The following is a 23,852-nucleotide window of genomic DNA, read 5'->3' as shown; positions in this document are numbered from 1 at the left end:
CAAGAATATATGCACTGAATCCAATCCTTCATACATTGGGGTTTGTCAAACACAAGACAGATTGTGCAGAATTTCAACAGCAGTAGAATACATCACAAATAATCGAACATAATAACATTATGTTGGCAATGATGATGGGGTAGTGATGACTGATGATGATGATGATAGCCTATTTGACAGAGCTTTGCTGTTTTCATCTGAACAAAAAGAAGAATAAATAATAATAATACAGTTTACACAAGTTCACGTTTTGGAGGGTTATGCTATGTCTATGTCTATGTATACTATGTATATAATAATAATAATAATAATAATAATAATAATAATAATAATAAATAATAATAACGTTTACACAAGTTCACTTTTTGGAGGGTTATGCTATGTCTAAGTATACTATGTATATAATAATAATAAGGGTAATAATAATAATAATAATAATAATAAATAATAATAACGTTTACACAAGTTCACTTTTTGGAGGGTTATGCTATGTCTAAGTATACTATGTATATAATAATAATAATAATAATAATAAAGTTTACACAAGTTAACTTTTTGAAGGGTTATTCTATGTCTATGTATATAATAATAATAATAATAATAATAATAATAATAATAATAATAATAATAATAATAAAACAAAGGTTTGTTGAAGCAGTAACCTGTCAAATCCAGGTTTACCAAACGGTTGAAGAGTTAAAACCACTTAAGCCCCAGCATCTGTATTGTATGTTGTGTGGAGTTGTGAGCTTGTCGATCTGCTATTTTCAGCAACGACTTTCCCCACAATAACAGAACACAGAAAAGACACTAGACTAGTATTATGCCCTGAGGGACTCCGGCTACCCATGGGTTTTACTATATGGGTTTTAAGTGGTTAATACTCCAGCCCCTCCCCACATTTGTCCGGTATTGTTCTGCTGCCTGATTGGCTTAAAGTTCCTACTGGGACGGACCGTCGCTCCAACACTACTATGCGCTGTTTGTTTTTCGCCTGCGGCCGAAACTTGGACAGCAAAGAGCCGGAGGCAATATGGGAAAACACACAGTCTATTAAATAGACGAAAACTATAAGGTTTTAACTCGGAAAAGCGTCTATTTTTTAAATCCAAAACGGCGGAAATATAGATGAACTTTTCTCTGTCCTCACAGTGCAGTTTACTCGCCGATTCGAGCGATTTATGTGCGGACTAATAGCTGTATGACTGACTGTCATTCATAAATACTACAGCCTCACGTGTTTGACCTTATACTGTGATTATAGGAGTTTATTTCTACATGCCACTGTCGCTTGATCTGCCTCTATCTTAAGGGATTTTTGCAGCATTTTGAGGTAGCAATTGGCCATAGTATAGTGACATAGGCGCATGTCTAATTGATCAGCTACATTTATTTTTATCATTATCATTATTATTAAATCGATCGCTCTGAAAACGAAATGAGAGCCCGTCTGTTCGAGGGGAGGTGAAGCATTCTGATTGATAAAGCATGGTATATTCGCCGGTTGCACGTGGATGACAGACCGTGGATCATTTCATCACTGCTGTAAATCATAAAGTAAGTTCCTCAATCAGTCGTTATGTTAAGTGGTGGTGCAAAACACTTTACCAAGTAAATTAGCTATTGCAAATTCATTTAAAATCCACCAATATTGTTTAATTATTTTTTTTGTAGCAACTTAATTGGAAGGCATAATTGCGCAATATAGGACAGTGGCTTGGAAGAGGTGGATGTTTTAGTGGGAATGACTGTATTAATTCAATGCATGTTTTTCTGACTGTGATCTATGTAGTAGTTTTCAAACTTTTTCATGTCAAGGACCCCCAAATTGATATATATTTGGCCGCGGACCCCATCTGAAAATATTTTGTGCCAGGGACCCCAGAAGAAAATTCTAAATTATTCAAATTTGTTATTTTTTGGGGGGGATATTTTTCAAATAAATTCAATAATAGATCTGCAATTTTTTAATAGCCAACATTTAAATGGATAAAGTGGTTAAAACGATTGCGATTCTATATTACACTATTATACACTACTTTAGCTGGGGACCCCCTGGAACCCCTCCAAGGACCCCTGGGGGTCCCCAGACCCCACTTTGAGAACCAATAATCTACAACACATTTGTGTCTGGGTTTAATAATCCAATCGCTTTCACTGTAAACCTAATTGAGGTCGCACACACTTATCAATCAAGGCAATAAATGCGGTCCAAAGTGATGCACTGAATGGAAATCAGATTGTCAAAACGGACTAAAGGATTAGACCTGAAGCCCATAAGAAGAAAATGTATTAACATTACATTAGGTGGGAAGAATAACTATATGGGAAGAAGGGAATTAATATTTGGCCTTCAGAAAACCCCTCCTTCAATTTAATAATGTTTGAACAGACATTTATATGACCTGCCAATTATTAACTGCTCTCTCTGAAAGTGAATGTCAGAAAACACTGGTTCTGTTTGTTGATTCTGATATTTCGTTTGGAGCCTGAATAGAAAATAATGCATAGGGTAGCCCAGTGGTTCGCAACCTGTGGGTCCTCATGATGTTGGGGCGGGGGGGGGGGCAGATGACAGTGAAGGGGCAATTCAAGGACTTTTAAGACCTTTTTAATACCTAAAAAATAAAAGAAAAAGACCATTTCTGTATCAAATGTAATCAACAAACTATAAAAACTGGTCAAACATTGGCCAAATTCTCAAATAATATAAGAAAGATGCAAATATTGTAAAAATAGACGATCTACAAGCTCACAATGCCTCGATAAGAGCTTGTAAATCTGCTATTTTCACAATATTTATCTGTGGAAGCAAGTTTAAACTAAATGTAATGCAATTCCAAGTGTTTGTCAGGGTGGAGGATCTCCAGTTCAAATATGATTATTTTGGAGGGTCCCCAGTTCAAATTATGATTATGTTAGAGGGTCCCCATTTCAAATATGATTATTTTGGAGGGTCCCCAGTTCAGATTATTTTGGAGGGTCCCCAGTTCAAATATGATTATTTTGGAGGGTCCCCAGTTCAGATTATTTTGGAGGGTCCCCAGTTCAAATATAATTATTTTGGAGGGTCCCCAGTTCAGATTATTTTGGGGGGTCCCCAGTTCAAATATGATTATTTTGGGGGGTCGCGGCCTGAAAAGGTTGAGAACCCCTGGGGTAGCCTACTCTTCACATGCAGCACAATAAAGATATAAAACTAAACAATCAACAGTACAGCAGATTATAAAATAATGCAGTTCATTGAGTATGAAAACACAGTATGTGCAAAACTTTAGTTCCGAAAGTTTTAGAATTGTCGTCCGTAGGACGATGTGGTGATAGCCACAGCAACTTTGAATCTGTGGTAGATCTGTGCATGCATGTGATGCTCTGTTATTCATTTATTTAACCAAGCACAATGTACTGTGATTTTATATAACTGTTTTTCATATGCAAGATATTTTTTCCACCTGCACGTGAACCATTTCCAGCCCTCCATATTAACATGTTGAGGGTTTGCACAAAAAAAGAACATTACACCTGTAAATAGTCTGATTCTGTTTACAAATGCATCTTGTGGTCACTTCTTCTCACTTGTCATCATGGCATGATTAAGCTTTCACTGAGCCCTGTATACTGCATCACCCCTAATTTGAGAAATGGTCCATATTGTTTTCTGTTGAGGTTCCTGGGGCTGTAACGATTTTAATTCGATCAGCATCTCTGATGGGATGTGCCCACTAAATAACTTGAGGTTGAGTTACACTGGGAATGGTTAGGCTACATCGACGGTGGAAAACGACCACCAACCAGATGGCATTAAGATTGGACTGTCTGTGGCCTTTCACTGCTCTTATCACTTTGGCACAGAGGTGATCATTTGCAGGGCTTAGTCTGTTAACAACTCAGGAAAAAAAACAGTACACTACATCAGTGGTTTTCAAACTTTTTCATGTCAAGGACCCCCTAATTGACACTTATTAGCCCACAGACCCCCATTTGAAAAGATATGCCAGGGGCTCTAGGGCTCTAGCAGTGATTCTCAACCATTTTAATTTCAGGGACCCCCAGTTTGACATGCATTAAGGCTACGGACCCCCGTTTAATGGCATTTCTATCTCTGGGACCCCAATTTATGTCGTATAATCAATGTTCATTTAACTCTGAGCGGGTCCATTTGGTTCCATTTGTACACTCTCACAGTTACAGACCCATAAGGGTCCATTTGGTTCCTAACTATCCATCATTTAGCTGGGGAGTGGGGACCCCCTGGAACTCCCTCAAGGACCCCTGGGGGTCCCTGGACCCCACTTTGAGAACCAATGCATTACATCACGTGTATTCATATTTGGTAAATGTGTGTTTCATGTTTTCCTCAGGTACAAAAGTTGAAACTAGGGATTGTCTGCCGTGCCATAATGGAGTTTCTGTGGCTCTTTCTGCTTTCAGCAGAGATGGTTCTGATTACTAGCGCTGCCAGGGGTGAGTGACATGACAAGCTTAGATTATGGTGTTTTTTGTGTGTGTGTGTGTGTGTGTGTGTGTGTGTGTGTGTGTGTGTGTGTGTGTGTGTGTGTGTGTGTGTGTGTGTGTGTGTGTGTGTGTGTGTGTGTGTGTGTGTGTGTGTGTGTGTGTGTGTGTGTGTGTGTGTGTGTTATGTTTTGCACTGTATTAACCAATTTCAGCCTGGCATCAGATAATAATGACATGGCAATTGGCCATGTCATTATTATCAAAAAAAATGCAAAATATTCTAAGATTAAAGAAATAGTTAGGCTACAGTAATTCAAAAATAGCAGATCTACAAGCTAAAAACACGTGCTCATAGATGTATTTTTGTTATTCGTCATCTGACGACGTACGGTATGGGTGGGCTTTAATGGTTAACATAAGCACATTCACTACTATTGACACTGTCCACTATCATTAAATGGTAGCTATTGATGAGTGGTGTCCATTGTAGATGACCAGTGCCCTTCGTCTGCCTTGCGTTACTACTACTGCAGCATTGTCCCACAAATTACTGTTGTCCCAAAAGTATTGTTTGGAAGATATAGTAGTACCATTATATGTATCTATTAGTGAGGGAAGCTATTGTAATGGCTACCTCTGTATGTAGTTCCAGAAATAGGGTTCTCAACCATTATGTTATGTGAAGGGCCCATAATACGGCGTGTACATTTTGAAAATATTAAACTTTTTAAAACTGAAATCTTCTACTGGAATTCAAAGGAGAGGCAAATAACTCCATATTTGGAAGTCAATATGACATCACAGCATTACATCACAGTGTATGACATCATCAACATGATGTCAGAGCTCATGGAAGCCATGCCGTTATTAGCGGCAGAATTTGGTGAGATTCTCTCCCAATGTTTTTGTCTGGAAAATATAAAATGTTGCAATGTTTCATTATCCTGTAGTGACCTACATTGAATAACGTGCTTCTTTTAGATGCAACCTTTTTGATTATGGACTAACTTGTGGACTCTTGCCCTTGTGGGAGCTTATTGTGAGTCATTCTTGTTGCCCTTAGGTTTAAGATCATGTTGTTCATAACTGTTTGCCACCATTGGTTTGCAAGATAACTTTTGCAAGTTTGCAAGATAACCTTTTCTTTAAATCATTAATTTATGAATGAATAACAACAAAAAATCAAAACAGGCGGTAAAGGGGTAATGTTTCAAAATTGAGTTTGATCAGTTTGCTGTATACAGAAAATTTCTTCAACTTAAGTTTGTTAAAACTAAACTTGGTTGCAGCATTGTATAAAGTCCTAAAGGTGCTTGAAACTCAGCTGCAACACTTGCAAACACCTCAAACTGTGAAACAATTTTCATTCAGCCAATCAAAATGATAATAACATGCCCCAGGGAGAAGATTGGACGATCAGTCGAATGTTGCAACGAGTTGTGAGCTTGTAGATCGGCAATTTTTGGCAAGACATTTAGTGTAGAGGGAAAAAAGGAGTGTACCAAGTGTAAAGCCCTGGGGGACCCCGGTCAACAGAGCATAAGGCTTAAGTGATTAATATTAAGATGATTTACTGTACATTGCATTCAGTAATCTGAAGCCCTCAGTGTTTCAGTTTTGCTTTCCAGCTGACGGCACACTCATTGTTGAAGTTCTTGAAGTCTTTCCTGAACTTATTCATTGCTGTGAGCTCTCTTGGCCACAGCAATGAGCTGTGAGCTCATTGCTGTGGCCAGTCTTGCACCCACAATTGTTTAACCCCCCCCCCCCAGAAATCAGAGCCCTTTACTGTTTCCTTGAGCGTGTTGTTTAATTGTATTGTGAAGCTCCCAGGTGTGTGAATACCGGTACATATAAGCTAACTAGAGTATGGATGCACCGTCAAATTTCCCTGGATAGATAAATGTTAATTAAGAATCTTATGTTTTTATTGTTGTTTTTTCCTCTTTTTTCTTTTCTTTCTTAAAACTGATGGCAGTGGCGCCTGTTATTGAGATCAGACCCAGCGATGAGAGTTCAGAGTGAACAAAGATGCATTCAGCGTCAGGAAACCAGGCAACCATGCAGACACGGGCCAAATGTAAACACAGGGCCATAGACTGCAATGAGATGAGATTAGATTAGCCCATTAGGGACGTTTGCTGTGCAATGCCACAGCATTTCCTCCCCCTCAGTATCTGAATGAAACTGAAAGGGCAGCCACACACACACAGAGAGAGAGAGAGAGAGAGAGAGAAAAGTTTCAGAAAGATGAAGAAAAGACAGGGATAAAGAAAGTAGAGAAAAGTAAAGAGAAATGTAAGAAAGGGTTTTGAGAAGAACGGAGCAAGGGACATGAGGGGGATGTTATGAAAATGAATATGTATAATGTGGCAAATTTTATTTGTCAAGCTTGGGAGAGAAGACAGAACAGAAATTCAGAGCTGTAATTGAATGTATTATGTGAATATTATGTAAACATGCTGTAAGCGTAAAATGGTGTCTTAAAAACCCATGAGGGTTGGGCACTTTGTGTGTAGGACACGAAAATAAAAGAATCAATCATATCATAGGAGAGGGGAAGGAGGACAGAGGATTGGAGAGGACAAGACGAGGAAAGGGTGAGAGAGCGTGAAGACAAAGAAGCAATAGAAATACTATACATTTAAATGAAGTTGATGACTCCATAGACTGATGCTAATGCACGGTAGGGAATGGATGACAACATCTTCCATTCATCTCTGTTGGGGTCTGGAGGTCATTTTGTACAAAATTGCTGGAATTTGGGGTGTGCGAGTCCCCAAGAGACTAAGTCAGCTCTGCTATGTGGTCAGCAGTGACGATAATAATAATTTAGTGCCGACTCATTTTGGGTAGGAATGGATATCAAAACCCGGCTCTATTACAGACCCGGTTACAAAGTTATTGAGACGTAAAAATCAATAACGTTTGGCCTTATCGACACTCTTATGAGGTCTAGCGGGTCCGTGATGTGACTTCATAGAGCCATGTCATTTAACCAAATAATTGGGGCACAGATGGTCTTTTAGAGTTTTTGAATTCAGTTGAAAACAATGTCAGTATCAATGTTCAACGCATCCTCAACATTGCATATCAGACGGTATACTCCATTGATAGTACGCTGGTGTTGCTTGACTCGCTTCCAAAAATAACAGATCTACAAGCTAGCAACGTGTTACGATGTGACAAGTTAGTTTGTAGATCTGATTCGGTATTGCCTACCGATGACATGATCAAATCTGCGACTTCTCATCCTAAAGTCACAGTACCATTAAGCCTGGTACATGCTCTGTCCGAAAAGCCGTACATTGTTTTGACAGAGTAGACAATGACTATAACATGAGGTCATTCAGAACTTCGGATGGGTGTCTCAGAATTTTATTTCGGCCGGTGGTCTTGCACCTCCTAGATATTCTGACTATCCAAAGAAAGTTCGGCTACTGTGTTTAATCAGAAGTCAATCTGAAGCTAGTCTTGTTTCCGCTTTCAGACCAAGGCTTCATTCTGCTTACAGTGAAAGCAGCGATAGTTTTGAAGAGACGTTGACTTAGGAGGTTAGGAGGTACTAGTGTCACCAGCCAACCTCCAGGAGGTACAAACACCTCTGTAATCCCTCACTGAGTGACAACAATGCATGCCATAAACACAACCTGTCGCAAGAAATGCGAAACCTCTGTACCTCCGTGACAAATTTCCCACAGCGCGTAGGAGGGAGATCCAGGCATTAAAACTACCGCTTCCAGTGCTGGCTGTACACAGCTTCAGTGGCTCGAGATACAGACGGAGTGAGCTGCAGTAATACTGAGTGGGCGTTCAGAACTCAGAAGAGTTAGGTGGCAGTATGTATTACTTTTGCCAAACATACTTTCGATTGGCCAGCCGACTGGGTCGATCAGCAGTATTGGTAATAAATGTACGACCCATATGATACCTACATTTACACATTCTTAGTGGGCGATATTAATACAGCGCCTGGGGAGCAGATAGGGGTCCCTTGAGGTGTGTCATAGTCTTGCTCAAGGGACACTTCGACTGGTTGGGCCGGGGGTGCAAACCAGGGACCTTCTGATTCCCAGTCTCGACAGTAATGTTAGACACAACTGGTTTACTGTACATAGCACAAACCTAACTTGACAGTGATCCAAGAGATTGCCCAGAAGATGTCTGTGTAACAGAGGCAGGTTGCCAAGGTGACTACATAAACATAGAAAAATAACCACACAAAAAAAAACACACTGGGACACTTTGATATCCCAGTAATGATGGAAAATGCTAATGTTCTGTAGCCCAGTCAGGGTACATTTAATTTAGCACAAAGTGTACTTAAGGTGCATTTAAGGGTCTATTACAGTTAAGGAAATTGCCTTCCTAGACTTGCTTTGTTTTGGCTTCAGGTATGTAATGTCCGCTCATGGAACCTTCCCTAACCTTGCCACTGGTGAGGTTAGATTATGTTTGTTATTATTATAGATATCAGCTGGCATCAAAAACAAAACAAAAATCTAACCTAGCAAGGTTTGTGGAGCCAAGGTGTCATGGCGCTAGCATGGCTGTCACTCCAAGCTTCGATGGCCAGTTTTTAATTGGTAGTTCTCTTGGCGTGTGGGGAACGCAGCTATTTTCTGTTGTGAGCTGTGAGAGAGACAGAGAGAGACGACAGCTAGAAAGATGGGTGAAGCGGTGCGAATAGAGAGAAGAGAGAGAACTGCAACAGGACCAGAGATGCAGGTCATGCACCTTTTTGGTGGGTGTGCGTTCAGTTAATGCAATTCATTTGAGAGTTGAGGAGTGCTAGCATTTTTAGAACCTCAACATGTTCCCACCAACTATTCCGTAGGGAACATTAGCAGATCTACAAGCTCACAATGCTTTGCGTTGCCATCTTGTAGATCTACTATTTCTGGCGAAGAGATTCAGTGTAGAAGGAAACAACAGCCGAACAAGTACAGAAACTCAGGTCCGTCTTACTAAGAATAGAAGGTTTTAAGTGGTTAATAATTCCAGCATAGGCCACCCGGCCTCTCCATCAACTTATCTAGAGTGAGAAAGGCACAGATCACAGAGGCACAGAGACACAAATAGCGAGAGAGATACCAAAACACAAATAGATGATAAAAACAACGGGAAAAGGAGAGAGGAAAGAGTGTTCTCTTTCTCTCTCGCTCTCTCTCTCTCTCTCTCTCACACACACACACACACACACACACACACACACACACACACACACACACACACACACACACACACACACACACACACACACACACACACACACACACACACACACACACACACACACACACACACACACACACACACACCAAGAGCACACATTAATTGAAAACAACTGCATAGACATCCAGAATAATAGAATAGAAGACAGATAACTCATTGAGCCAAGTCTAAACAAGAACATAGACATCTTCTGCAAACATGTGCAACTAGAAGACCCTGTTCATAAATACCAACACACACACACACACACACACTCTCACACACACACACACACACACACACACACACACACACACACACACACACACACACACACACACACACACACCCTCCCTGGCCCACAACCCCTTTACAACCTCCTGTTTCACGTTCAGTCATTGCGTAGGAATGTAATTACCAGGGCAATTGTGATTAAGCTAGGTGGGAAAACATTACAGCAGTGAAAAAAGAGGATGAGAATGAGGCTGTGTAGGTGCTAGCTAGCAAGCCTAGCATTTCCCCCATGAAATCACCCATGCCATGAATATTAAGAGGAGTTTTATGTGAACTAACACAACACAATGTAACATGTCCTGCTGGGCACTTTTATGCTAAAATCCTAGCATTCAACATTTTTGTTGTATAGCTGGTTCCAAAAACGGCTGAAGTCTGAACTTGGTAAGGTTATGAGTGGCATTGTTGCTGTTGAGGAGCAATAAATGTTAAAGTTTATTTAAAATGAATGTTAATCTGACCTGATGCCTGATCATTCATGCTTTTGGAATGGGAAGGAGGGAGATGTAGGCAAAGACATGAAGAGAGAGCGAGAGATGAGCAGGAGAGAGCAGCATCTTTAAACAGCAGCATATACAGAGGCTACAATCACTAACCAATGCATAGGCTACTATACGATTTCACTTGGTGAAACAACACACACACACACACGCACACTCACACACAAGCAAGAGCCTTTTTGAAATACCACTTGATTTATCTAGAAACCGAAAAATATTCAATAGTGTTGTAGATCTCTACAGCGCAAATCAAGGGTAATCAAACACAGCAGTGTGCATATGCGTGTGTGTCTGTGAGTGCGCTAGTGTGTGTTAGCGCGTGTTGATTACATAGTGATTAGCAGACAAAGGGCAGCTTCAAAAGGCCTAAAACACTCAGTTAGTACCTCTTGTTAAATCCTAATGCCAAATGCTGTCCAGCTGTTTTTGTGTGTTCGCTCAGTGGTAACCAGTAACATAAGTCTCCCACCCTGCACGCATCTTGCATTGGTGCTAATATGCACATTGGTGCATATTAGAGGGTCCCATCACCCTGATCTGATGCAGTAGAGCTACTGTACTGTGTAGAATCCATAAACCTATCTGTATACAGTTGCTAAAAAATTACTTTCACTTGAGCCCTATATATCAGTACTTCATTGTACAGCAAATAGCTGTATATAATAATAAAGTTAAACTATTACTGTCGGTATCTAACTGACTAAAGTGATTAGTCAGTTAGATACTTTTTAGGAGTGCATATACAGTATAAAGGGCTATTATGTTAACATTATATTCATATTCATATATATATATTTGTGTATTCTAAGTTTGAGTGGAAATGTTTTAAAGGACCTTATTGCATATCAGGGCAGGGATCTCTCTTGACCCCTAGGTTTAGTCAAGCCTATATTAGCATCTTTAAGAGGTTTGGGTTTTATTGCCCTGTGGTTGTTAGAGGCTATTAGTGCAAGTTAAGATAAAGTCAATGTTAGCTTTGACACTGTCATGGAGGGGTAATAATAAGCCTGTCTGGCCTCTCCAAAGTGTGTGTGTGTGTGTGTGTGTGTGTGTGTGTGTGTGTGTGTGTGTGTGTGTGTGTGTGTGTGTGTGTGTGTGTGTGTGTGTGTGTGTGTGTGTGTGTGTGTGTGTGTGTGTGTGTGTGTGTGTGTGTGTGTGAGAGAGTGAGAGAGACAAAGGAAGAAGATAAGATAAAGAAGTAGGGGTCATAGAAAGAGCGAGAAAGAAAGAAAAACATTTAAATTACAGCAGGAGTGTTGAATGTGTGCTGCGTCTGACACACACTAACGCACACACACACAGTAAGTGTGTGATCTCATGCTCACATGGGTGTAGTTAGAGTGTGTTTATCAGCAGGAGGTCAACAAAGGAGAAAAGTGTGTTTGGGGCAAAATGAGAGAGAGAGAGAGAGAGAGAGGGAGGAGGGAACAAGGTAAAGTGAGAAAAGATTTGGTCATGTATTTCTTTCTCTAAAATTCACTGGAAGGCAGCAAGCATAGAACCTATAAAAGAGTCAAATGTCTCCATGACGTATAGTATCCACAGGTTCCCCAGTTGATATTTGTGAACGCCATTCCCAGTGGTACATGTAAATGTATGCATCAAATGGCATACGTTTTTTTCTTCTTACATAAAAACTAAGAAATAATAACTGCATAGTCAGTCCTACTGTTTGTAGGACCATTGTCCTCCAATTTGAGTGGAGGAAGTGTGTGGAACAGCAATCTTTCAAATAGAAAGCACAATAAATGGAAAACGATAATAATCCTATTGATATTTTGAATGCTTGAACTGTACTCCATCTCTCTACTTCTGTACTCCATCACTCCTGTCGTCCCTCTGTTCTCTCTCTCCCTTACAAGGGATGTGTGAACTGAGACTGTTGCCTCTTTCTTACAGAGATGAAGTATAGTATAGTGTGGACTCTTTCTAGATGTGATATAGTGTGGACTGTTATCTCTTTCTAGATGTGATATAGTGTGGACTGTTGTCTCTTTCTAGATGTAATATAGTGTAGACTGTTGTCTCTTTCTAGATGTGATATACTGTGGACTCTGGACTGTTGTCTCTTTCTAGATGTGATATACTGTGGACTGTTGTCTCTTTCTAGATGTGATATACTGTGGACTGTGGCGTTACAGAGCTATATTGTGGTCTCAGTGAGGTAGGGGGTATGTTTGGTCAGTGCTACAGCACCAAGGGTCAAAGTACACTGTGCGTGCGTGCGTTCGTGCGTTCGTGCGTGTGTGTGTCAGAGGGGTCAGAGAGAGCGCATGCCAGCATCATAGGAGACTGCAATAACACACCAGGAACCCCCACTGGACTACAGACACCCCTGTTGTACCATTATCCCACACACAAACACACATGCATGCATCCCCCCCCGGTGTCTGCTTGTCATGTTTGTTATTTTTTATGTTGTATATGTGTGTGTATACAACATGGTATGTATAAAAATGGACCCTGAAGGGCCCTTAAGGGTGTGTGTGTGTGTGTGTGTGTGTGTGTGTGTGTGTGTGTGTGTGTGTGTGTGTGTGTGTGTGTGTGTGTGTGTGTGTATGTATGTATGTCTAGTTACGTACATGTATATCTCATTCACTTTAATTCCCCTTTGCTCCCCACTGCCACTTTCTTTTTGTCTCTTTCCCTTCTGTACTCCTCAGACCACTCTTTTTACCCCCCCTCCAACTCACTCTGTCTCCCTCTTCTCTCTCTCTCTCTCACTCACACACACACACACACACACACACACACACACACACACACACACACACACACACACACACACACACACACACACACACACACACACACACACACACACAAAGAGAGACACACACAGAGAGACACAGACCGACACAGTCTCCAGCTGTTATTCCTGATGGCGTTACAAATGAGATGGTGAAAGGTGATCTCTAGGACGGGAGACACACACTTTTGTTTTCTTTGGGCTTTAGCCCGTCAGCCTGGGGGGGAAGCATTTCCCCCAAAGCAGCTGTGTGTGCGACTGTGCACATATACATGTTATTCATGCATGCATGTGGGTATGTAGTGTAGTATAGTGTATGTATGCTTGTATGTGCACGCCTGTGTGTGTACTGATAGGATTGCGTCTTCACGTGTAAATGTGCAAGTAAGTGAGTATAAGAGATCAGAGGGCAGAATGACAGATTGAGGGAGAAAAAGCAGGAAACATAAAATATATGGATGGGGGGGGGGCTGCATAAACAAACAATACCATAATACGATCAAACCCTAAACATGATTGACATCTGACAGACAGACGTTTGTGGGCTCCTCTTTCCCCCTCTGTTCCACCCCCCAGTCTGGTTGTTTATTGGATGTACAGATGACCTCTGACCGCAGGAAGTGGAAGCTGATTAGTGGCAGGATGTTGAAGCAGACAGACTTGTTACTGCTGGAGTTTCTAGCTCTGGCATAAAAGGGTCAAGCCTCTTTTCTGCAGCTTAAGTTTCCATCCAACCGTTTTCATGCATGACTTTGACGTATCGAATTAGAAAACGGAACGGAAACGCAACAAAACAATGCAAAAAAAGTTGTTTTGTTTTCATTTACTTTATGGGAATGAAATGTGGCTTTTATTTGATTCTTAAAACACTTCATATTGTGTGTCCTGAAAAAGAGCTACACAAGTGAAGTTCATGTTGTTCTTATTATTTTGCTTAAATGTTATTATGTGACCACATTTTTATTCAGTTCAACTCAATTCTGCACAAAAGTACTTCATTGGCATCGAACACAAATATTCATCCTCTTGGCAAAACAAAATCAAGAACCACTTCAATTACTTGAACACAATGACATTATGTTGAGAAGGCTAAGTAGTGTAGTGTTACACTGCATTACTCATAGATACATTATTCCATAGTGCAACTAGAGGCTTCATAAGATTTATGTTGGCTCATGGCCGATGCTGATTTCTCTCACCTCTGTATTCTATCTAATGATGAAAAATCCTCATGAATATATGAGAGACATGATTGTTCTGGGATTTTTCTTTTCCTTTTTTCCCCATTGCATTGGCATGAGTCGCATGCAGAATGGAAGACAGAAAGAAAACAACGCACAGAAGTTGAAAACCTACTTGCAATGCACACACACACACACACACACACACACACACACACACACACACACACACACACACACACACACACACACACACACACACACACACACACACACACACACACACACACACACAGGTCTTTTTCCTCAGTGCCAGCTGTCGATGTGGAATCCACACTGCAGTTGGAATGTGAGAGGACTGTGAGAGATGTGGGGGTGGGTTCGTAAGGACAGGAATTCTGCAGGGGACAGACCCTGCTGAATGTTAATGCATGTGCATTCAACATGCACATAAATGTGTGTATGTCTGTACACACTGTGTGTGTGTGTGTGTGTGTGTGTGTGTGTGTGTGTGTGTGTGTGTGTGTGTGTGTGTGTGTGTGTGTGTGTGTGTGTGTGTGTGTGTGTGTGTGTGTGTGTGTGTGTGTGTGTGTGTGTGTGTGTGTGTGTGTGTGTGCGTGCGCGTGCGTGCGGAGGTTCTCTAACAGTGAAGTGTGGTTTTGTGTTAGCTGGTGTGTTTTCATGTGTGACAGCCTCTCTCAAATGTCATGATTTCATCCACAATCTGTCACAGATGGTGTTTACGCTAGGTTACACTTGATATCTTTTAGTCTAAACAATGGCTGAGGTCAGTTCTCTTTCCATTCTGTCTATTTCACATTTCATTGTTTCATTCATATAAACCCTGTTATAAATCCACATCCTAATTATTGGTTTATTTGAGAGTGGTTTGACAAGCCAGGTAGTTTGAAAACTACAGACTGGATGGCCATGGGATTTGCTGTGCTCGTATATGCTCACTGGAGGGTGAATCCTATAGGAATATATTGATTTTCGTGACCCCATGGCCTTTCCTCTACCAAATTCTCCACTTGCACACAAGATATCAGTGGCCAGATTGCAGTACAACTTGGAGCAGCCTGACCTGTAGGGGCCGCTAGCAGGGCTTTTAGATACTTGGACAATCTAGTTTGAGGGTGGTAAACTGGTGCAAAATTTCTCAAAACTCAAGATTCTTCTAAATGTGTCGTAAAAGTTAGGAAAGGTCAATACCCCACGACAATAAGACATTCTACCTAAGGCCATTGTGTGCTGACATCCAGCTGAAACCCCTGCTAGCTGTGCATGATTTCCTCCTGTTAACTAGGTCCTCTTGTCACACTGGTCAGCTCAGTGTATTAACCAGAGCTAATCCTCCTGTTGTTGCTGGCACCAGAGCCACAGCGGGACACAACAGGCCTATTCTTATGGGAGGCCACTTACATGTCATTAACAAAGGCACTTATGATAAGTCCATTTTCTGGGTTTTATCTGTCATGTTGTCAGGGCTCCGGGAAAGAGTGGGTGGTTGGGTGGTGTTTTTTTGTTCTTTTGTGTCTCTCAGGAAAAAAGGGGATTGCAGTTTTAGTTGTCATTGTTTTCCTCGTCTTTTTCGCATGCACGCACGCACACACACCAACCATACAGAGAGAGAGAGAGAGAGATTAACCCACTCTGACAAGTGACATGATGACTGATTCATTTCTATTGGCATTCCGGGATTATCTTATCTCACATTGTGTGTGTGTGTGTGTGTGTGTGTGTGTGTGTGGGGGGGGGGGGGGGGGGGGGTGCCGCGCCGCGCCGCGCCGCACACACGTGAGGACACACAGCGTCCATTATCAATCAGCACTTTTCTGCTGTGTTGTGCATGAAGTCATTTGTGTGCAACACACGTGCAGACAAGCACCAATCGAGTGGGTGAATGTTTTGATATTGTTTAAGTTAATTCTATTTTAATACAGATGTTGGCATCTAGAAAATATATAACCTCTGTTCGTGTTGTCACACAGCCTCCATGTGGTCATACTTTGTATACATACTTTGTATACAATAGATTAGACATTATTGCATGATGTTGATAGTCAGACTTAACAATAGGGAGCCAACGGACATTATAAAATAGAGACACATTTAACACACACAGGCCTCAAATTTTGACACACACACACACACACACACACACACACACACACACAGCCCCCCTCCCGCATTCCACACACTCAGCCATAACTTAGTCTGTTCAGGTCCCTGTCTCACCTCAACTGTGTGTGTGTATGTGTGTGTGTGTGTGTGTGTGTGTGTGTGTGTGTGTGTGTGTGTGAATGCCTGACTCCCCACCCAGTGAACCAGAAAACACATAGGTGGAGGAGGAATAAAAGGAACTGATAAGGAGGTTGAGTAAATCAGGGATTCTCACCCTTTTTTATTTCAAGGACCCGTATTAGGCCATGAACCCCCATTTGACACCATTTGTATCTCTGGGACCCCAATCTACACTGTAAAGTCCTCAGTGTTCATTTAACTTTGAGAATGTACAAACAGAAGCAAGTGGGCCCGTAGGGGCCCATTTTGTTCCATTCGTATAATCTTGGAGTTACAGAACTGTGAGGGTCCATTTGGTTCCTAACTATCAATCATTTAGCTGCAGATGCAGACCCCCTGGAACTCTCTCAAGGACCCCTGGGGGTCTCCCGGACTCCATGTTGAGAACCATTGAAGTAGCATTAAAAGTGAGGAATGTCAGTTAGATTAGCCTCATCCTTCTACATTTTTTATGTTACCATTAAGATGTTTTTTTTATTGCTTGATTGGTGTCAGTACGTGTTTCTGTTGTTATTTTTCTCCATACCTCTATTATTATCCTGTCTGTCTTTCCCTCTGTTTGTATTTTGTCAGTACGGCATGCCCACTTTAGAGCAAATATTCACCTCTTATCACTAGAGTTGGCCACAGCAGGGGGGGGTTGTGTGTGTGTGTGTGTGTGTGTGTGTGTGTGTGTGTGTGTGTGTGTGTGTGTGTGTGTGTGTGTGTGTGTGTGTGTGTGTGTGTGTGTGTGTGTGTGTGTGTGTGTGTGTGTGTGTGTGTGTGTGTGTGTGTGTGTGTGTGTGTGTGTGTGTGTGTGTGTGTGTGTGTGTGACATAGAGAGTTTGTGTTATCAGTGTTGTTAATGAGTAACAGTGTCTGCCTCCAGAGTGCTGATAAAGTCAGGTCGAGGACACAAGCTGGCACACACACACGCGCACACACACACAGTGCCAACTATGTCTTATCTTATACCCACTGTCTTGTATTATTTGTTAGGCACGAGGCACCCCATAGTCCATAATGGAACACATACCTCAAATAGAAAAGATGGCATTAATTGTTTACATTTTGCTAGGTTTAATGTTGTTAATATTAGTATTTAGTATAAAGCTAAAAGGTGAAAACCTTTCACCTTTACACGTTTCGCTTCCGCTTCCTATAGCACCTGAGGAAGCGGAAGCGAAACGCGTTGTGCAAACAATAGTGCACCTCCAGTCGGGGTCTAACAAGATGTGCACGAGTCCTATTTAGTTTATTAGTATTTAGTATTTAAACAAGAATTTGTTTTACTTAAAATGTCCTAGTAAAGTATAGTGTGGAACAATTGGGTGAAATATTGTTCACTGCTGAAATGTAGAATGGTACAATTTTCTTTATTTTTCTTCCTCAATTCCCTTGCTCTCTTTCTTCTGCCCTTCATTGTTCCTTCAATTGTCTGTTTGTTTTCCTCCCCTTGAATGTCACATTGTTGGGAGTTTGGAGAGGGTCGTTGGTGATGGGTCTACGTTGACATTGATTGAAAGTCGATTGACTTGAAGCCTGGAATCCATACATACACCAGCAGCACCTGCCATAGTTACACTTTTGGCTTGGAGGGAATTTGCAGCCTAGCAAGTGTTTATCAGAGGTCATTGGTGAAGGTCGCATCGGCCAAACAGTGAGACTGTTGACATGCTCTGTCTGTTGCTGACGTAAAGTTAGGACCTACTTGATGTATATTACCAAGTAATACTATATAACTGCAACAGACAATTGTAGAACAGTAGAATGTGTCCGTATGTTAATGATGTAGCTGTGTATTCAGCTCCTACCCATCTGTTGACATTAAGTTCCTCATCCTCCTCCTGAGCTGGTACTACTGGCTTCATTGAAGACATCTGAGTGTTCTAGGTATAGTAATGTCTATTCACAAATTCCTTTATGCTGTTACCATAAAACAATCCTTTTTCTTGTGAGGACCAGTAAAATGGTCATTGGACATTTGGCCCTAACAAGTGTAGTAATACAAGCACACACACACACACACACACAGGCGCACACAAGCACACCGTGGCCTGGAATAGTACTCATGGCCTCTGACCTACTTTCCATCTCAGCTGGCCTGCTTATCGCCCTTTTTTAACCTTGCCCTCTTTCTCTCCTTCACTCTTTTCTTTTCTCTCTTCTGCTCCCTCTTGTTAGCTTGTTCTCTCTCTCTTTCTTTCACCCTTCTCTCCTTCCCTCTCCATTTCTTTACTTCTCTTCCCCTTCCCTCTCTCCCTCCTCTTTGTCCATGTGCTGATTGGCCACAGAGGTTGTGCACATAGTAGTCCCTGTGTTTTTTTTTACAGCCATTAATTTGTGTGAACTAATGAAGGAGGCAGCATGTCGCATTGCCCTTAAAGAGGCTTTGTGTGATTTAAGAAGTTTCATGCCTCATCAGAAATGGACAAACTACGTGGTTACATGTGGCAGTGTGGTTTAACTACTTAAACCCTATATACTTAGTTGATTCGGGTCCCCTAGGGCTCTATACCTTCCCCCATTATTTTTTCCCTTTACACCACAGTGCTTCTCTGAAAATAGCTGTCTATTTTCATCGAATGTTTGCCTATTTTTGCTGATTGTTCACCTGTTATATCATGCCCAGAATAGGAATGCTAGGGTTCATGTGGTTAAATGTAAATTGTCACTGTCCCCACTCACACAATAGAGGAGTCCTTGGTTCAAAATGTCCTTGAGGAAGGCCGTGAACCGCAGTGAACCAACTCATTGCAAGTTACTTTGGATAAGAGTTGTTTGGCTGGATACCAGAAGACCTTTTTAAGTGATACATTTTAAAGTATTTCAGGAAGCTTAATATACAGTACAGGTGTCTAAATGAAACATGCCACAGTATGTGACAACCAACGCATTAATCTATTTTTGAACCCAAGTCTATCAAATCCTTATAAAAGCTCACACCCTCATTTCCTAGACGGTGAAACACAGAAATGACAACTTCCAGTTCCTAACACAACTGTTGAGGAAGTTCTTTTCATTCACAAAGAAAGTCACACTATGTGCTTTTGTTGGTTATAGCAGTAAAAACGAAATATTTAATTTAATTTAATTCAACTTTAACAATTTACAGTAGCAGGAATACGGTAAACAGGGTAGAGAGGTGGGATGGTCCTAAGTGTTATTCAAACCCACAATGCTGCTATTATATTGCTCTTTCCCCCCCTCTCTTTTTCTTTCTTTCCTTTCCCCTACCTACATCTTTGTAATTGTTGTTCAGGCCCAAGTCTCGACTCTACACACACTCACACACTCTCACTCACTCACTACCACCACCCGACACAAACACATGCTGCATACAGTATGCACGCACACACAGCACACACACACACACACACACACACACACACACACACACACACACACACGTCACACACACACACACACACACACGTCACACACACACCACACACACACACACACACGCACACGCACACGCACACACACACACACTGTGGTTTCACTAAAGTGCTTCATAAGCTGTAAAAGAATTCTCAGGGTTCAAACCAGCTTCAGGTTCTTGGCGACAGGAGAACTTCATGTTCTTTCTCTCTCAGCTTCCCCAGAAAGCCTCAGTTCCCACGTTCCCCAGTTCTAATGTTCTCCATTTTCCCTTTACGAGACGCATGGCAAGCAACCACTGCCATGTTTATTTTGGGACTACAGACAGATTTAAGACCCCATGAAGTGAAACATGACTGTTGTTTTTTTCTGTTTTTTTTGTTTTTTTTAAAGTCATTAAGTAATGTTCATAACCACGAGGTAGTCTGAAAAGATGATGTGAGCCACAATGTTCGAAGAATCTGCCTTTGGGAAACTTGCCCTTGAAATAAACCAAAATCTTTGTTTTCTGTTCAGTCAGTTAATCAAATTAACAGGTCAGTTGGATTGATTATTCTTTTGAGACAAATAGGAAGCAAGTGAAAAAGATAAAAACATCACACTGAATTGGTTAACGGCCTGGCCTCCCTGTCCAGTAGAAGTGGAGTAGAAGTAAAAGTACTGAAAACTGTAAATACTCCTGTAAAGTAAAAGTATCTCAAAATTGTACTTAAGTACAGTACTTGAGTAAATGTACTTAGTTACTTTACACCTCTGGCGAACACAAATTTCAGCAAATGTAAATTGCAGACTGCTGGATGCCGACTGCGACAATATGCCCCCCCCCCCCCCAACGTTCTTCATTGGTTTATGTCTCATACTATCCATGTCATATGCTTCTTGTATTATGTCAAACAGTATACACATCACATGATGACATACTGTACTGTGAACGAATAATTTGAATTTGATCTTGTAATGTTAAAATATAACTTACATCTAATACTTAAGCCTCGCTGGATTTATCTCGGAACATCTCTATGATAGCGGGTCTCAACATGCGGCCCAGGGACCCCCACTGGTCCTTGAGGGCATTCCAGGAGTTCCCCAGCTAAATGATTGGTAGTTAGGAATCAAATGCTCTACAGGTCCCTCTTCCTGGTTGTCAGAGGTTTTCCCTGCACAACAACAACAAGCAGACAGGTGCAGCAGAGACAGCAGAGAGATGAAAAACGGAATGGAACATTTAACCAGTTAGGCTATTAGGAGGCCTGGGCTGAATGGATGAGAGAGACAGAGAGATGGACAGAATGAGTAAAGTAAGGCAGGGTAAGGGAGCCTGAAAAGGAGAGAAAGAGAGAGAACACCAGAGTAAGCTAATTAAGGAGACAGACAGTGATAAAAAGTACATATATTATAATATTTGAATTATCAAGATATTAAATAATATTTCTATGGTAAGAAGTCTGAGAGAGACGCCCTAATGTGTGTTTATGTGTGTGTGTGTGTGTGTGTGTGTGTGTGTGTGTGTGTGTGTGTGTGTGTGTTCTGAGAAATCTGAGGGGTGTCAGTGGATCGGGTTGCCGTGCCAACAACTCAGCAGATTCCTTAAAGTTCCCGTTGCTGACGCGCGTGCGTGTTAGAGGGGGAGCCGGGAAGAGATTTTAAAAGTAAAACATCAGCATTGAAACACTTGAGACACCTCAGCAAATTAAAGTCTAAAGACTGAACATCACACACACAACAGCATGCATGCACTCTCTCACACACACACACACACACACACACACACACAGCGCTGACTTCTGAACTCTGTGTCCCTGTCTGTCTGCCTACCTGCTGTGAGTGCGTGTGTGTGGTGTGTCCCCTCCTAACAGGGTACAATTAGTGTATCCTCCCCAGCCTCAGGCTTACTGTTAACTGTCAGGAGTCAAGACAGACTAACAGCTAGCAGTTGACCTATTGATGGGGTGGAAGTGACTATGTTGAAACAAACGTGTGTGTGTGTGTGTGTGTGTGTGTGTGTGTGTGTGTGTGTGTGTGTGTGTGTGTGTGTGTGTGTGTGTGTGTGTGTGTGTGTGTGTGTGTGTGTGTGTGTGTGTGTGTGTGTGTGTGTGTGTGTGTGTGTGTGTGTGTGTGTGTGTGTGTGTGTGTGTGTGTCTGAGGACGACAAGTGCTTAATATGTTTCCATCAGTCTACCTGTCACCTGAGGGTGAGATAAGATTAAGAGAGAGAAGTAAGAGTGAAGGACAGAGATTCAGCTGAGAGATGGAGAGAGAGAGTGTAATGTTTTTTTATTTCCACACAGTGAGGTTTCAGCAGGTCGTTAACAGCTAATGTTTCTATTTTCAGTGAACATTGGGCAGAAAAATGACAGCAGTAGACATGAGAAACACAAAAGTTGAAGTCGCATGAGACTTGAATAAAATAACTGGGTGTTTGGGTCATTTGAGTTACCCGCACATACATATCTACAGATTGATAACGGGAGTTTTTTCTGTGAGCCTTGGTTAAATCACAGATTACGTTTTATTTGTGGAATAATGATGACAGTTGATCTGGCAATAGCATGCATACTCTCTCTATCTAATTAGTTTGTTGGTATAAATACCTATGCTATACACATACTGTATGCTATGTACTCGACATGTAAATAGATATTTACATGTCATTTTGGTAACACTTTACTTAAAGGTTGCGTCTATAATGCATTATAATCACATTTATAACGCATTATAATGCACTTATAACACTTGTTATAAATGTTTATAATTATGTATGACAACTTATTACAACATTTATAATGTATTATAATTGCTTGTCATAATGCATTATAAGCTCAGTGGAACATCACATTATAGCTACCTTAACTTAGTTATTTATAAAGTGTATTTGTTAGAAGTTGTTATGCATAATTATAAACATTTATAACGAGTGTGATGATGCATTATAAGTGCATTGTAATGCATTATGATGCATTATAATGCATCATAAATGTGATTATAATGCATTATAGACAAGACCTTTAAGTAAAGTGGTACCTGGTAGTTATAATGTGCTGTTCCACTGAGTTTATAATGCATTATGACCAGCATTTATAAATTATAAGTTATAATACTTCATAACCCTTGTTTTAAGTTGTTATGCATAATTATAAACATTTATAACAAGTTATAATGTGTTATAAATGTGATTATAATGCATTATAGACACAACCTTTAGGTAAAGTGTTACCATTATGTTCTTTGTTATTGTTGCTATTGTTCTTTGTTTATAACTTGCTACTATGTTGAGGAACCAAAATCAAAGAATGTTCCTCTTGAGTACACATACGTAAGATGTCTGTCTGTCTGATGATCTATACCGATCTGTCTGTGTCTGACTCTCATTAGGGTTAGGGTTATCTTTCCTTCTAGCTGTTCATCTCTGTCTCTCTCAGTCTCCGCACACACTACACTAACTGTTACAGAGGCACACATGCACAGCCTAACTAACACAGTACATTAAGTGTGCGTCCCGCTGTTAAATGTTCTCCATCACATGCATTCCTTTCCTCCGCCCTCTCCCTCCAGTCTCGGTTTCCATGCCAACAACAACGTTGGGCTTGGCCCCTTCTGAGCTCATCTAACTCCCAGACCAGCCAGCAGAGGCAGAGGGCATTAAACCCTAGCCGTCTGGAGACCGAGGAGTGGGTCGCAGGTTCAATCCCAGCAAGAGTCAATTATGCGTCTGTCAAAGTGCCCGTGAGCAATACACTGAATAGAATAGTATAAATAATAGTTCTGGCCATGGGGCGGCCATAGCTGAATGCT

The 23,852-nt window shown here is 41.2% G+C and overlaps 1 protein-coding gene across 1 annotated transcript in view; it reads left to right on the top strand.

The window, feature by feature from the left end:
• Positions 1-1,006: 1,006 nt before the first annotated feature.
• The window catches only part of fgfrl1a (fibroblast growth factor receptor like 1a), a 79,034-nt gene continuing 56,188 nt past the window's right edge, over positions 1,007-23,852 (top strand). Inside the window, exons 1-2 of the mRNA XM_080416419.1 lie at positions 1,007-1,557; positions 4,362-4,464. Coding sequence (XP_080272545.1) covers positions 4,401-4,464 — 64 coding nt within the window. The 5' untranslated portion in view covers positions 1,007-1,557; positions 4,362-4,400. The remainder of the gene's footprint in view (positions 1,558-4,361; positions 4,465-23,852) is intronic.

The sequence above is a fragment of the Gymnoscopelus braueri genome, assembly GCF_963280865.1.
Source record: "Gymnoscopelus braueri genome assembly, chromosome: 20".
NCBI classification, from domain to species: domain Eukaryota; kingdom Metazoa; phylum Chordata; class Actinopteri; order Myctophiformes; family Myctophidae; genus Gymnoscopelus; species Gymnoscopelus braueri.
Note: the sequence above shows the minus strand (reverse complement) of the source record. Positions and strands in the feature narration are given on the sequence as shown.